Here is a 16002-nt window from a genome sequence, read left to right on the forward strand (position 1 = left end):
CACTCAGCCCTTCTCCCCCAGGGCCCCCTCTGCCATCCTCTTTCCACACGAGTGTGCTCGGTAAGGGGCTCCAGGTAAGCACGTCGAGGGTTTACGGTAGCCTGCCTACCAATAGGAGCCCACAATGCAGAGAAGTCAGGTTCAGCCTCCCGGCAGCCCCAGTGTCGTCTTCCCCTAGCTGCACACCTACTGTACCCGCGAGCGAGCGAGCGAGGGAGCGAGCCCGGCGCAGGAGGGGGCGCGCAGGGAGGGCGGGCAGTAGCCGCGGCGCGTGCGCATGCGCACTGGGGTTGTTTTTCACAAAGCTGCTCTTAAAGTGAGCTGGCAGGCTCCAACCGCCCGTCTTTGTAAGGAGACCACTGAGACTAGCGGCAGCGCGGAGCAGCAGCCTCTCTGCTCCCCTGACTTTTTAAGAAATCTCAATGAACTATTTGTAAAGAATCACTGATCCTGCCTGCAAGCTTTTTGCACGGCAAAGACATCGATCAGTGTTAAGTGAAGATCACATTTTATATGTGATCTTGACTTTTTTTGTCTTACATTATATTTTTATAGATTTTGTTATAAACATGGTGCTGGGAAAGGTGAAGAGTTTGACAATAAGCTTTGACTGTCTCAATGACAGCAATGTCCCTGTGTATTCTAGTGGGGATACAGTCTCAGGAAGGGTGAATTTAGAAGTTACTGGGGAAATCAGAGTAAAATCGCTTAAAATTCATGCAAGAGGACATGCGAAAGTACGCTGGACCGAATCTCGAAACGCCGGCTCCAATACTGCCTATACACAGAATTACACTGAAGAAGTAGAATATTTCAACCATAAAGACATCTTAATTGGACACGAAAGAGGTAAGTTTTTATATTGTTCAGAAATCATTAGACCTGTTTTCCTTGAGGGAGTGCCTTTTCAGTTTTTCTAAATTAATGTAATTCTACTTCCAGCATAACACATAGATAGCAGTTTGATAAAGATTAGCAAAGTTGGAAGATTTGGATTCTCCTTGACATTCATCGTGTGTTAAGCTGTAATGCATGCAGGCATCTGCAAAGTGACTGCAAACTGCACTTAATCCAACTACCTCTATACCCGGCTTGGTCTGTGCCATACGCACTTGCAATCCATTTGCACCTTACTTATAAATTCTGCTTAAATCCGATTCAGTAGTTTTACTAATATGGTTTCAAGTGAATTGCTAAAAGCTGTAGTCCAATATTAGATTTTTTCCTTATACTCTGCAACCTTAGATCTTAAAAACTAAGCTTCAGTGAAGAAATGGGATGACATTAAGTGGGTTAATAGGTGTATTTCATTTTTAATATTGACACGCAAAAGTCTTTAAAGAATTGATCATTGTTCTTTGATATGAAGGGTTTCTGTGGCTTATTTTGACATATGGTATCAACACCCCACGTGTTTTTTCCCTATTCTTTCCAGTTTCTTTAGAAATTTACATCAAGCACTCTCTATTTTAAAAGACAGTATCTATCATTAGGATATGTTTCAAATCAGTTTTAGAAGCCATTTAGGGTCAGTGATGTTCTTTTCCGAGCATCATGTCTAACTTTGGAACGTGCATTCAATGAAACCCTTGCCAGTCAAATGGAACTGAAAAAGTATTCGGCACCTTGGATTTGATTTTTGCTTAAAAAAAGGAGATAAAGGGTTGTCAAAGGGAGAAGGGGTCCTGAGATTTTCAATCTATTGTTTAAATGGTTACATTGTGGAAATATAGAAGACTCTAAGCTTGTTTTTCTAAGTTTCCACCCTTTGTTAGAAGCGGTTCAATCCTGTTTCGGACCAGTTCTGGGGGGTGGTGAGGAGGGGCGCTTGTTCTGCTCTCAGCAGATTGGTTACACGCGTCAGGTGGTGGCGATGACTTAATTCCTAGCCCAAGAAGAATATAATGTTAAAACTGGTTATGTAATTTTGTGCTTCTCCTTTTTAATGCAGTATTCAGTTTAAATGTTGACGATTTTTCAGAGTAGAGCACATTTTACCTTATTTTTTATATTAAAAAATAGACCTCCATGAGGAAGTGCTAATTGAACTAAGGCAAGTGTAGAAAATGAAGGATGCTTTGAGTTACAGCATTAATGCGTTACTTTTTAAAATATTAAGATGAAATCAATTCTTTAGTTTGGTTTTCAGTTACATATAGGTAATTTGCATCCTGAAAATAATTTCTGGTTAATCTCACCAAGCGGTAACACCGATAAGAACTGTAAATGCCCAATGACAGTCCTGGTGTTTGTTGAAAAGCAGACACATGAGTTTGTGTTTGACCATTTCTGGACATTGCAGCTTTTTATAAAATGGTTGAGGAGAAACAAAGGTTTCTAAGGAGTTGAGGCTTGCAGCGGGGTAAAAGTAGAATAACGACTAATAGGCACAAACACAATTTCATTAGTTTCTCCGTGATTTCATGGTAAAGAAAACTCCGTGCCCCATACCCTACGAGATGCCCCTCAACCCCTGCAAAGCGTGGACGAGCTCGTAGACTGGAATAGTTTCAATGACTTAAAACTGGGACCTCTCAAACTAGCCTGGTTCCCGAGACCCCGCCCCGGGCCCGGCGATAGGCGGAGCCGGGTTTGTTAGCCTGTTGCTAAGGCGATGCCAGGCTCTGATTGGATTGGGCGCGGGCGGGTGGGGAGAGTGGGCTTGCGCCGGCTGGGGCGAGGCTTGGAACCGGCGTGCGCCGGTAAAGGTCCCTCCAGAGCTGCCTCCGCCGCCCGACTCGCGTCACTCCCCGGGCTTCGGGGTGCGCCGGGGGCTCATGTCACAGAACGTTCTGTCGCCCCCTTGGGGCCCCCGAAAGAAACCAGTTCAAGTTCCAACAGCATAAAGGGCAGAAGCTCCAGCAGGCCTTACAGGTGCCCAATGGCCCTGGTTGCAACTTGAGCTTGCAGTCCTATTCAGAGGGAACTTGGGTGGGCAGGGTCAGCAGGACCCCGTTCCTGTTCGGGTGGAAGGCGTCAGGTAGCTTCTGTGAACGCTTGGTTTCCTCTTAGCGGAAACAAAGCGTGTTTGCCGACCTATGTAGTCACCAGACGGGCTACCTTGATTTGACCTGCGGGGGGAGAGTGCAAAGGCTGCCACGAGGGGAAGAAAAAGTGGTATTAACACGGAGAGTTGGGTGGGGGCCTCGGCGAGTATCCCCTGCCCCCTCCCCATTGTTTCCTGGGGCTCTGCCCTCCCCCCTCACCGCCCCAGTTTCCCTCGCCGCAACTGGAAAGGTGTCAGGGTGGCCCGAGCCAGATAGAACCGGTCACCGGCTGGGGCGTGTAAAGCGGAAGCGCTGCGCCGCGGCGGCCCCGCCCCCAGTGCAGCAGGCTAGGCTGCGCGGGCGCGAGCGCGAGCGCCGCGCGACGTATGCCGTATGTATAGCGGGGCGCGCGGCGGCGGCGGCGGCGGCGGCGCGCGGGCGGGCCGGCTGGGATCTGCTCGCGCCGGTTTAGGCCGGTCCTCTCCTGCTCCGGTCTAGTTCTTGATTGACAGCCCGGCACTTGTTTACCACGGCGGGGCCGCCGCCGCTCGCTTCAATGAGACTGCTGAGCTGGCACAAAAACGGAGCGAGGAGCAAAGAAAGGGAAAGGGAGGCAAAGTTTGGGCGCCTTCGAGGGGAGCGGATTTAAATGGCCCCCAACTCACCAGGCGGCTTTTGGTGCTGAAATCCATTCGGAGGATCTGCACAGGGGACGAGGAAAACAGGACTGAGATAAAAGTCAATCACCATGGTTTTTGAATAAAAGTATCCCATGGAGGCGCTTTTTTTTTCCTTTTCTCCTTTGATTTAAGGGAAACATCACGTTTTTGTGTCTGTTCACTTCTTTGGTGAGGGCAAAGTTAAATGGTAATGTCAGTTACTCGTCCTCATGGTTGATGATAAAGGTGTCTACACCGAGAAAACTACATAAATAAGACATTTGTGTAGTTATATTATCTAGTCAGAACGCTAAAAAGAAAAAAAAAATTTTAAGAATCCAGAATCCTCTCCCACATTTTCGTTAATATATTTATTTTGGAGACACTAAGAAAGTAACCAGTGACCAAAAGAAATTGATACAAAATGAAAGGTCCTCCCCTTTTTTCTAGCAATTGGAAACAACCTAATTAGACTTTTTATTTTTCAAGGATGTGGCACAGTGTTTCCCGGTAAGCAGGCACCTTTTAAATCTAAGATAGATTTTTTATATAAGCAAATTTTTAGCTGTTGCTAGGACAGACTGGGTGTTGTCATTTTAGGTTCAAGAGAGAATTTTTATTTTTAGCTATGAAACTGACATTAAAATCACTGTTCCTTTTTTTTAACTCCAACATCTATTTGACAAAGTTTTCTAATGGTTTTAGAATTGTAACATTCACATTTCTATCAAAACCAATGTCAGTTTAAAAAACCTAAAAAAAACCTTTTACATTTACATGAAAAGTTTTCATTATGGATATAGTCTTAATATGGTAAATTTAAGTAAACCGTTTGAGACAAAGGTAATATCTTCATATGAGATTTGAGATCTGAATCTTTTGTTGAGCATATACTGTATTAGATACAGGTGGTTTACAGTTTGGGTCATTTTCCATTAAAAAATCGTCCATGGGGTATAAGTATTAATTATCCCCATTTTACAGAGGCAGCAACTGAAGACTATTTTACCTGGAGGAAGTGATGAAGTTGGAATTAGAACTCAGATCTCTCAGGCTCCAAAGCTGTGGCCTTAATTATTATACGAGTAGCTTTACAGGTATGCCACTCAGGGGAGGGTGTCCAGTTTTAATAAGTTTTTTGTTTTCTCTCTTCGTTTGTTTTAGATGATGATAATTCGGAAGAAGGCTTCAACACTATTCATTCAGGAAGGCATGAGTATGCATTCAGCTTCGAGCTTCCACAGACGTAAGTATTATAAGTAATAGGCACTTTTCATAAACATCCATTCTTTTAAAATTAAGGATTCTAAATTTAAATATTTTTAGTTTTAAAAAAAACCCTTTTCATTACTGAAACTTGCTAGAGGAAAACAATATACTAAAAGAGAAGCTATTTTTTAATCTGTTGTGGCAAAATTACGGAAAGCAAAGCTCAATTCTTAGTACTCAAGATTGATGGAGTTTTTTTAACTTGAGTAGTTTCATTTAAAATGAGTGAATTGGAAGGTGCTAGTCAAATAGTAAGCATTTAATAAATGCTTAGTTTATCATCAGTTAGCATTAGCTAAGAAGGTAAAAATAATTAGGAATATTCTAAAAAATAATTAGGAATATTCTAACTTTAGAAGTGATGTTCTTTTGGTGTGAATTCAGTAACTTCTGTGCAAAGAGCTGTTGAGATGGGCACACGAGATATTATGACCTGGACTTGAGAGGGAACATCCGTCAGAGAAACCTTAACAGAAGGCTTGGAATCGAGAATGAAGGGAAGAAGGAAAGTGATAGATTTTTAATGTGGTAACAGATTGTTAAGAGAGTATACAAAAATTTTTTTAAATAATGCCTTTAGCAGATACTAAAACATGCAAAGCAGCGCTTGTGCCCACTGTTCTGGAAGATAAACTTACAAAAGAATTTATCAAGTGCCAATTGTACATTATACTGTATTTTTGTTAATTCTATTACTTGAGTTGTTATATGTGAATAGAGTTCATAAATGGTATTTTTCAGAGTATTTCATTTACCATTTTATTTGAACATGATTTTGAATATAATGCCCTAATCTAATCTACTTTCTGAGAGAAATATTTTAAGTCTGTGAATACAATAAGGCTAATACTGGGCCTGAGTATTTTCAAAGGATGGAGGTAATTTAATATGTTTTTAAAAAATTCTGTCTGTAAACCAGAGTCATTTAAAATAAATTGTAGAAGGCTAACATAAATACTGCATTTTATTTCTCTGTGCTATACAAGTTAATGCAGGAGTTTAAAATGCAAAAAAAAATTGTAAAAACATACTACTCATGAATCTAAGGTAGCAGTCTACCTTGGAAATAACTGAACATTGGACATTTTTATAATGAAATTATGAAAAAAAGTCTAAATTCACTAAAATAAAACCTTCCAAAAGTAATAAAATCTGGGAGATTTTAATAAAAACAGTTCTGATTCTCTTCATACAAGTCAATAGAAATGGTTTTTTTTTTTTTCTTTTTAAGCTATAAAGTTAGAAAACATGGCCAAAAAAAGTTAGAATGTGAATAAACTGGGAAATGTAAAAGCAGTTTTTTAGAGTTTCAGTGGACTTTATGAAATGTGAAAATTTTGAAACTATAACTATTCTAGGCCTTTTCTAGACCTTCTTAATTAGTTGCTATAAAAAGAGATAATAATTCCTAGCTAATGAAAAGTGGGACACTGTAGGGAATTTGGTCTGAATGTTTAACCAGTGTCTAGAATTTCTCAATAGACATAGTTAAACCATTCTTAACTTTATCTTGAAATTAAATTCTTGACTTGCCCAATTCTAAACTTTCGTAATTTTGCCACCAGCATTAAAAGTAGCCTCTTCTTAGTTTAAAGAGATTGTATTCTTCTGGCTTTTTTTAAGAAAAATTTCTATAATATTTAACTATTATCTATTGTTATTGGAAACAGAAGGTTTCTTCCCCAATGACGTATCCCTTTGGAAATTTAAAAAATTATATGTTTGATACCTCATTGATATATAAACAGTACAATATAGTAACACTTTTATAATGACCTACTGTATAATTATTAGAAAGAGGTATACGATTAATATATTGACCTTTATATTCTGCACAGACCACTTGCTACCTCATTCGAAGGCCGACATGGCAGTGTGCGCTATTGGGTGAAAGCCGAATTGCACAGGCCTTGGCTTCTACCAGTAAAATTAAAGAAGGAATTTACAGTCTTTGAGCATATAGATATCAACACTCCTTCATTACTGGTAAGAATTGACTGAGTTCTTCATTCTTTGTTTTGGGCATATAAATACTAAAGAACAATCGCCTAAACTATGCAATCTTCATAATTTTAAAATAGTTTTATTTTTAAATTCCATAAATACTAATTAAAAAAAAAAACCAGTCAAGAGCATGCAAATTATTGAAGAATATGCTCATATTTTCTGATACTATAATAACTTGAAGTAAATTCTAAAAGAAAGACCATTATATGGTATGAAATATCTCTTACTCAGAAGGTAACAGCAGTAACAAAAAATAGATCTGTTCCCCGGATAATTTTAGTGTAAGAGGAACAGCAGTATCAATTATTATAAGACATTATCACTTAACTTGAAAATATCATAATCTAAAATTTGTACTGCATTGCATTATTCCAATATAGGGATAGTTGTCAAATGATGGGAAGATTTCACTTTCATGAAAAAACTTAATTCTGTTTTAAAAGACATCTTTCTTAATTGCATTTTTTCACAAGATTCAAATTTGGCTTCAAAAATATTATTTGGTTTAAACAAATGATAACATCTTTAAGCAAATAAGAATGAATCTTAAAAATGAGCAGTTTTCTCTCTTTTGCATATTGATTTTTACATTCTCAGAAAAAGATGTTAACATTTGTGATTATAACCAAATTATTTTCCAAGCTGCCTTTTTTTTTAAGGCAGTTTAAATGGAATGTGGAAAGGGTTTTTTTTTTTGTTTGGTTAATTTTTAATTATTGTATATGTAAATAGTGTGGGCTAAAACTGTTTGTGGAATATGGTGTTAAGCCCTGTACCCTTTTTTCTTTAATGAATGGAAACTTATATAGAGACAGAAATAATAGTATAATTCAGAAGCCATTGGTTAGTTTAAGAAAACAACAAAAAAAGGATATTTGAATACAGAAAAATGCAACACCGCTTTTAATTTTAAATTCTCCAAGAATTTTGGATTGTATTTTTAAAACATCCTATTAGCGTCCCAACTCGTGCATTGATCTTTTTTCTCTAATTTTATTTCTTACAGTCACCCCAAGCAGGCACAAAAGAAAAGACTCTCTGTTGCTGGTTCTGTACCTCAGGCCCAATATCCTTAAGTGCCAAAATTGAAAGGAAGGGCTATACCCCAGGTATGTATGAGGTGGATTCCCACAAAAAATTCTCTCTCTTCACTTAGCTTTTGTGTGTACATTTACAATATTTCTGCTAAATGCAAACACAATACAGTGTTCTTTGGTAAAATAACATAAACCGTGCTTACACAGTCTCCTTTCGTAAATTGGAATGTAGTCTCCTTTTTTAGGTGGGTACTGTAGATGAGTAGTTCTTTTTTATCACTTGAAGTTACTTGGCATTCTTAGGACAGCTTTTCATCCATGTAGTCCATTGAACTTTCAAACTTGAGCCTAAGAGTCTACATTTGTTTTGGGGGTTTTTGTTTGTTTGTTTAACAGTAGATACGTTTTTTTCCCTCCAGGTGAATCAATTCAGATATTTGCTGAGATTGAGAACTGCTCTTCCCGAATGGTGGTGCCAAAGGCAGCCATTTACCAAACACAGGCCTTCTATGCCAAAGGGAAAATGAAGGAGGTAAAACAGCTTGTGGCTAACTTGCGTGGGGAGTCATTATCGTCTGGAAAGACAGAGACGTGGAATGGCAAGTTGCTGAAAATTCCACCAGTTTCTCCCTCCATCCTCGACTGTAGTATAATCCGTGTGGAATATTCACTAATGGTATGTATAGATTTAAGGGTTTTTTGGTTGTTTTGTTTAAGTCATAAAGTCATGAGGATATCATTTTATCCTACATCGAGGGTTTGAATTTTATATTCCATGTTTGATATATATAAATCTTTATATAGTTTGAATTATAATTACTAATTTTACCTTACATGTAAATGTGTACCGTATAGTATTGTACATAATGGAGAAACTTTTCTTATATCATCTGTATATAAGTGAAAAGTGAAGTAAATGAGGGCCTCAAATAACATTAAAATTGGGTTATTAGTTTTAAAAAAGAAACTAGTACTTAGGATCCTAAACTTAATGTCTCCTTTCAATATTTAGGTATATGTGGATATTCCTGGAGCTATGGATTTATTTCTTAATTTGCCGCTTGTCATCGGTACCATTCCTCTACATCCATTTGGTAGCAGAACCTCAAGTGTAAGCAGTCAGTGCAGCATGAATATGAACTGGCTTGGTTTATCCCTGCCTGAAAGACCTGAAGGTAATTTGCTAATACTTATCTAAGCTTAATCTCTTATTATTTTCAAGAACATAATTTTGCTTCTTATATTTCATGATTAGATAAACTTTTGTCTGTACCGGAAGAGAGTAGATGTGCCCCTAATGTTGTATTTAAAACATACATCCCCCTAGTTTTGATCGCAAAACAAATAATTATTATTTTACCTTGACATTCCTTTTTAATACCTACTATTCTGTGTATTTTGACATGCATAAGAACATGCTGTTCGAATTGCGTGTATCTTTTTCCTTCAGCACCACCCAGCTATGCAGAAGTGGTAACAGAGGAACAAAGGCGGAACAATCTTGCACCGGTGAGTGCTTGTGATGACTTTGAGAGAGCGCTTCAAGGACCACTGTTGGCATATATCCAGGAGTTTCGGTTTTTGCCTCCACCTCTTTATTCAGAGGTAAGTGTCAACTCCTCAAGTATGAAATGAGCTGTCTTTCTTGGGAAATAGCATTGCAGACTTTTTAAGTTTTGATAAGTGTGATATAAATAGAAAAATAATGTAGAACGACAGATTAAGAGTTAGATTAGGGTTGTCAGTATTTACTCACTTTAACCCAGAAATAGGACTGTTCACTTAACGTTATTGGGGAAATAAAGGTGATGATCTAACTTTATGCTTGCAAAATGCTAGTTAAAGGAATAATTCATATTTTATTTATTTATTTATTTATTTATTGAAGGAAGATCGGCTCTGAGCTAACATCTGCCAATCCTCCTCTTTTTGATGAGGAAGACTGACCCTGGGCTAACATCCATGCCCATCTTCCTCCACTTTATATGGGACACCGCCACAGCATGGCTTGACAAGCAGTGCGTGGTGCGCGCCCGGGATCCGAACCAGGGAACCCCGGGCCACCGCAGCAGAGTGCTCGCCCTTAACTGCTTGCACCACCGGGCCAGCCCTGAATAATTCATATTTTAATGTATTCAGTAGAACTGGCATTTTGCAAGCATTGATTAAATAGATAGAATTTATCTTATTCATCATCCTTTTCCAATTTAATTCTTGCATATTTTAACATTCTCAGCCATAGGGGAAAATAACATATTTGCAATAACATCTTAAACAACATGCCTACACTGTTAGATTATTTTTGTTCTTCTCACATTGATGACGGCTAAGCACTTATGTGAATAAAACATGACCCTTACTTGAGAGAAGCTCACAGACTGGTGAGAAAAACAAACTTTAGAAGCAAAATATTACATAACAGTGTGATAAGAATGTGCAGTTCATTTGAGGAGCAGCTTATTGGGCCTTGGGAATCAGGAGAGGCATCCCTGAGAAAGGTGATTGTTAAGCTGAATCTTGAAGAACAAGTAGTCCTCAAAAGGCAGGATAGTCCAGGCAGGAGGAACAGCAGGTACAAAGGCAAGGAGCTGGGGGGACATCCAGCAATTTCAGAATACGTACATGTATATATAGCTTTTTCCTTTTGGTTAGTATAGTTGAGGCAGCTATTTTACAATGAAATATTACTCCCAAATAAGACATAAAAGGGATTGTTTTCACTCTTCAACAAATTGCTTTTCCCCTGCACCCAATACTGTGACTGGAAGAGTCAATTTTCCTTTGAATGTGGTTAATATGAGATCCACTTTATTCATTGATTATAGGATGTTCAGAATCTATTCTGCAAATTCTTTTTTTTTTTTTTTTTTTTTTTTGGTGAGGAACATCAGCCCTGAGCTAACATCCATGCTAATCTTCCTCTTTTTGCTGAGGAAGACTGGCTCTAAGCTAACATCTATTGCCAATCCTCCTCCTTTTTTGTGTTTCCCCAAAGCCCCAGTAGATAGTTGTATGTCATAGTTGCACATCCTTCTAGTTGCTGTATGTGGGACGCCACCTCAGCATGGCCAGAGAAGCGGTGCGTCGGTGCACGCCCGGGATGTGAACCTGGGCCACCAGTAGCGGAGCGCGCGCACTTAACCGCTAAGCCACGGGGCCAGCCCTATTCGGCAAATTCTTGATGAGATGTGATTTTTCTACCCCACAATCCCAATTGATACAATTGTCCATTAGATGCTAAAAATGTTTTCCTACATATTACAGATTTTGTTACTGCATTTTTATTCTGTCTTGCTTATTAAGTCACTCATTTCTGGACGCTTCCTGGCTGTCCAACGTGCGTTTTAAAAGAATGGCAAATGAAGTATCCACTTTTAAGCAATTTCTCGTAAAATTCTACCTCCTTTTAAATGAACTCAAGATAATTAAGAGAATTAAAAACTTTTAAAACCCTAAATTGGTTCAGGGTCTGATTTAATTAACATCTAGCCCCATAGAGGAGAAAAAGTTCTAGGTTATATTAAAGCTATCTTAAATTCTTTTTTTTCTTTAAAGGATAGTCATTAAAAGAAAGAAAAGTTATTTGGCTTTTTTTCCTTCAAAAATGTGTTTACTTAAAGTTTCTGAGGTACTTTGGATTGTCCCCATTTAAATTCAAGTAAATGGGTCTTGTCCAAAAGATCTTTCAGCAAAAGAAATTCATTAAACCCAACAGTTTGCCTTCCTGTGCCCATTCTCTTTGTACCTGAGAAGCAACTGAAATGTATTTACTTTTGTTAAGTGTATGTGCAAATGAAAGTGACTTCAGAGAGAGAGAAGGTGGGAAGCCTGTAGAGTCAGCATTGCTATTTCTTGATACACACTATTACTAGGCTGTCTCTGGGGTTTTACATCCATGAGTTATTACCTCACATAAGCAACAAGAACATTGTTTACACAACTGCGTTCTTCCCAAAGCCCAGAGAAGAGCTGAGTTGACTTCTCTGTGAAAGGATGAAAGGGATACTTTACAAAAGGAGACCATTGCTATGAAAATGTTCTCCATCATGTATTTGAGTCTTAAGTACTGCTAAGTGCTGAGTAAAACTTCATTCTCTGATAAAATTTTACCATTAGCTTTTGTGAAAAAGAACTATTCAGGCATACCTTTATAAATTTTATTGTTAATCTAGTAATTGAAAGTCAGGCACCTTATAGATAATAGTAGTAGCATTCCACCCCATAGAAGCTGTGTATGTTCTTTCTGATTACATTTCTCAACTAGTACTCAAAATCTTAGTCATTTGCTGCATTCTTGCTAGACTTTAGCAAATAACTTTGTAATTTTTTTTCTCTTTTCTTTGTAGATTGATCCAAATCCTGATCAGTCAGCAGATGATAGACCATCCTGCCCCTCTCGTTGAAGGAACACTTGGTTAAATCAAGTCGATGTGGGTTCCGAACTGTATCTCTTCCTGGCTGAGGACAGAGAAGTATCTTGGAGACACGTTTTCAGAGGAAGTGGAATTGCTTTTGCCCAGAAAAATGGCAGATACACGAAACAACCAGTGATCATGCTTTAGAAGCCTACAGCAACCTTTCTGGGACTGCTCCAACATGCTTGAAGATCTAAGCTTTTGTCCTTTAAAACTGGCACATACTAAGAGCAGTCTTCTTAGCCTATGGTCATACGTGTCAAGACATCACGTTGTAAAGAGGGATGATTTCCTTCTGATTTGAAAATTTGCACATGCTCAATGCTTACATTGTGCAGTTCAATGTCACTACAGCTTTTTTTTTTTCCATTTATGCCAGACTCTTGATACTCTTCTAAAACTTGTTTGTGGTCAGCACAACAAGGAACAAAAGAAAGCTTTGAAAAAACTTTAACATGAAAAAAACGCACTGACATTTTTTTTTTATTTAATATAGCCTGGACTTGACCTGCGTCTGCACATGCTCAGAATTGTCCTTCTAGGCTGACCATGTATCACCTCTTCCGCTTGGATCCTATTGTGGATTTCTTTACAAACATCAAATGCCTTCAAGCCAATCCTTCTTGCTGTATGTTTTGCAGCCTACTGTAGTAGATACGCAACAGATACATGGGAAAAGAGATAAGAGGAGGAAGCTAATAAGAGACTTTGTCAAGATTGTACACCTTCTTCGTTTCTTTTAAGAATTTGTTGCCTTTCTACTATTAGAGCAAAGCAGCAATTTGTTACTGACTGCCTAAAATCACTTAATCTCAGGTGAACGCATCACTTGCCAAACTGTTGGAATGCTATTTGTGTTTTGTTGCACTGTTGAGTTATTTTTTTGTTTGTTTGTTTGGTTGGCTTTTTGGAGAGGGAAATTTGGAAAAGGGACATACACAAAAGTGATAACCCACCCGCATTCCCTTTTTATCATTACATATAAGAAGAAACTAGCAGAGCTAAGAATGGAGTAAAGAAGGGCAGTATGGCAGGCACCAGCAAAGAGTTAAGGGCTGTTGCTCTTAAAAATTACTGTTATTTTTATTATTTTAAAGGTATGGAAATTTTCCAGTCACTGGAGAGGAGGAGAAAGTGCATTTATTTTTATACAGAGTTACTTAATTACCTCCAAAACACATATGTTGGAAATCATTTTTGCTGTTGTGTGGAGTGTTTTAATGAGCAGGAATATATATATGTTCAGGTTATGGTTAGAGAACTCAATTTATATATTTCCTGTCTTGCTCAAGCTTGATAGAGCTTGAAAATCCAAGTTTATTCTAAAAGTGTGTAACTTCAAAATTACAAATACTAGAATGTGTGCTGGAGTAATAACTTTTATATTTTTGTGATTTTTTTTTTTAAATGAAAGTATTTTTTTTCCATTACCTAAAGAACATTTTGCTAAACATGAGAAATCACTCACTTTAAGTATGTATAGATAAGATAGAAAGAATGATCACATCAGTACATTATATTTTATATTAAAAGATAAATTACAGTTGGCTCATACAAATATAACAAATATACCAGCATTCATGATGACACTTACATACAACTGCGTTTTCCAAAGTACCAAGTGTACTGATTGTCTTCTTTAAAAGGAATTCAGCTTTGATGTTTTTAACGAAAATCAGCATCTCTGATGTTGCAACATATGTGTGAAATGGGTGTTAACATCTGTCTTGCCTTTTAACCCCACAGTTAATGAAGTGGCTGAAAGTAATAGTAACTCTGGCTTGGTGCTTGGCCTGGTTAAATACTGTCTTAAAGCTTCATACAAAACAAATAGGCTTTTCCATAAGTGGCCTTTAAGAAAACATGGAAGACAATTCATGTTTGTAAAATGCTGACAGGGTGAAGAAAGCCCAGTGTAAAAATGAATCGCGTTTTAAGTGATTCGGATAAAGGGTTTGGGCTCCCGTAGCAAACTAATACTAGATAATAAGGAAATGGGGGTGAAATATTTTTTTATTGTTGTTAAATCATTTTGTGAATGTCTCCCTCAAAAGAAGCTAATGGAATATTTGGCATAAAGGGCATTTGGTGGTTTTGTTTTTGTTGGGGGGGGGCGGGATTGTCAGAAAATCCCTTTTCTTTTCTCTCTTCTTATGTCTAACTGACTAGGGAACAATTGTTGATATGCATAGCATTGGAATACTTATCACCATATACTCTTATAAATAACACATGAAGCAAGAATGACCAATATTCTGATAATTGGCACTGGGTCACAAAATAAAATGTGATAAAATTTTAAATATATAAAACTTTATCAAATAAAGTTTTATTTTTCCTATTAAAGTATTTCGTTACTTTCTTATTTAGAGGCATTACTTTACACTTTTCTAAATATTGGTCAATTTCTGACATAAGATGTGAGGTTCACAGTTGTATTCCAGTATTCAAGATAGATTCCTGATTTTTCAATTAGGGAAAGGGAAATCCAAAATGTTAGCAAAACAAAGTGCAATATTAAATGTTTGCTTTATAGATTATATTCTATGGCTGTTTGTAATTTCTCTCTTTTTTTCCTTTATTTGGTGCTGAATATGTCCTTGTAGGCTCTGTTTTAAGAAAACAATATGTGGGAAATGATTTAATTTTTCCTATTGCTCCTCCTTGTGGAAAATAAAGTGTTTTGTTTTTTTTCTTTTTTGTAAAATTGTTTGGAGATTTATTTGAATCTTGATCATATTAGTAACTCATACATGCAAACACTATTAAGACTACAGTTAAACTCTATTTTAAGCCATTCTGGATAAGAATTCTTTCTAGAACTCGACTATAGTAAACAAAATTACTCAAGGCTTAAAGGGATTTTTAATACTAATTGTTTTAATAATTAAGTTATGGATGCTTTTTTATAAAACTTAAACGTTAGATATATAAATTTCAGTCTTACATATGAATCAAGCTTAACCAAGTAAAGTAGTTTTATTTTCAGGTACCAGTTCCCTCTCACTGTGATGTGTCCAAGTTTCTAGTATTTCAAGGACACATAAATTTAAAACTTACCTCATGTTAATTATTCTAATCTTACAAAAACACAAAATTGAGGAAATACTCTTTCTCAAAGAATGCCTGAGTTTTATCGTGATTTGTAACAAGTACTTTTGAAATCACATTTAGAACTTACCTTTCAGTGTTTATACGTTCATGGATGAGCTGTCAAGTTGTGTACCTATGATTCTCCCATATTCTCAAATGTTCATACACGTATAAAAAGTCTCACAAAGAGACATTTACACAAATACATTTATAATCAATTTTACAGAAGTACACTGTCATCCTTGTTAACTGAGAGCCAGCAATCCACACAACATCTTAATACAGTAAGGAATAAAAATGACTAGAGGAAGAATTAGCATGAGAAGGGGAGACCGAGGTTCTGGGTTCTGTGACTATAGATGTAGCTTTGAACAAGATGGATAAATTTTGATTTCTCCATCTACAAAGTAGAAAAGTAGCTATCCAAAGTCCTTTTCATCACTAAAGGCATGAGGTGATGAAACACCTTTAGGTACAGAAACAATGCTCCAAGTCAATTATTAGAACATTGAAAATTAACCACATTGCTTCTAAA

General features: G+C 37.3%; 1 protein-coding gene across 3 annotated transcripts; it reads left to right on the forward strand.

Annotated features, from left to right (window-relative positions):
* Nucleotides 1-328: 328 nt before the first annotated feature.
* Nucleotides 329-15081, forward strand: ARRDC3 (arrestin domain containing 3). 3 transcript variants are annotated; one of them, XM_004420371.3, is made up of 8 exons: nucleotides 329-849; nucleotides 4811-4892; nucleotides 6754-6901; nucleotides 7929-8031; nucleotides 8379-8635; nucleotides 8972-9134; nucleotides 9410-9564; nucleotides 12306-15081. In XM_004420371.3, exons 1-8 carry the CDS (start codon nucleotides 570-572, stop codon nucleotides 12360-12362), a joined length of 1245 nt encoding a protein of 414 aa, XP_004420428.1. In that variant the 5' UTR covers nucleotides 329-569; the 3' UTR covers nucleotides 12363-15081. The 3 variants fall into 3 exon arrangements, with proteins under 3 accessions (XP_004420428.1, XP_087286179.1, XP_087286180.1); XM_087430053.1 differs by lacking the exon at nucleotides 12306-15081 and having other exon boundaries at nucleotides 9372-9558; XM_087430054.1 differs by lacking the exons at nucleotides 329-849; nucleotides 6754-6901 and adding an exon at nucleotides 3452-4156.
* The last annotated feature ends 921 nt before the right edge of the window (nucleotides 15082-16002 follow it).

This window comes from Ceratotherium simum, chromosome 4, assembly GCF_057802395.1.
Source record: "Ceratotherium simum simum isolate JZ-2026a chromosome 4, ASM5780239v1, whole genome shotgun sequence".
In the NCBI taxonomy this organism is placed as follows: Eukaryota; Metazoa; Chordata; class Mammalia; order Perissodactyla; family Rhinocerotidae; genus Ceratotherium; species Ceratotherium simum.

Excerpts from the sequence above, each read along its gene's own strand:
- ARRDC3 (XM_004420371.3), top strand. The coding sequence starts at position 570 with ATGGTGCTGGGAAAGGTGAAGAGTTTGACAATAAGCTTTGACTGTCTC. Across the intron at positions 6,902-7,928 it reads TCAACACTCCTTCATTACTG|TCACCCCAAGCAGGCACAAA; the intron begins GTAAGAATTGAC and ends TATTTCTTACAG. Across the intron at positions 9,135-9,409 it reads CCTGCCTGAAAGACCTGAAG|CACCACCCAGCTATGCAGAA; the intron begins GTAATTTGCTAA and ends TTTTTCCTTCAG.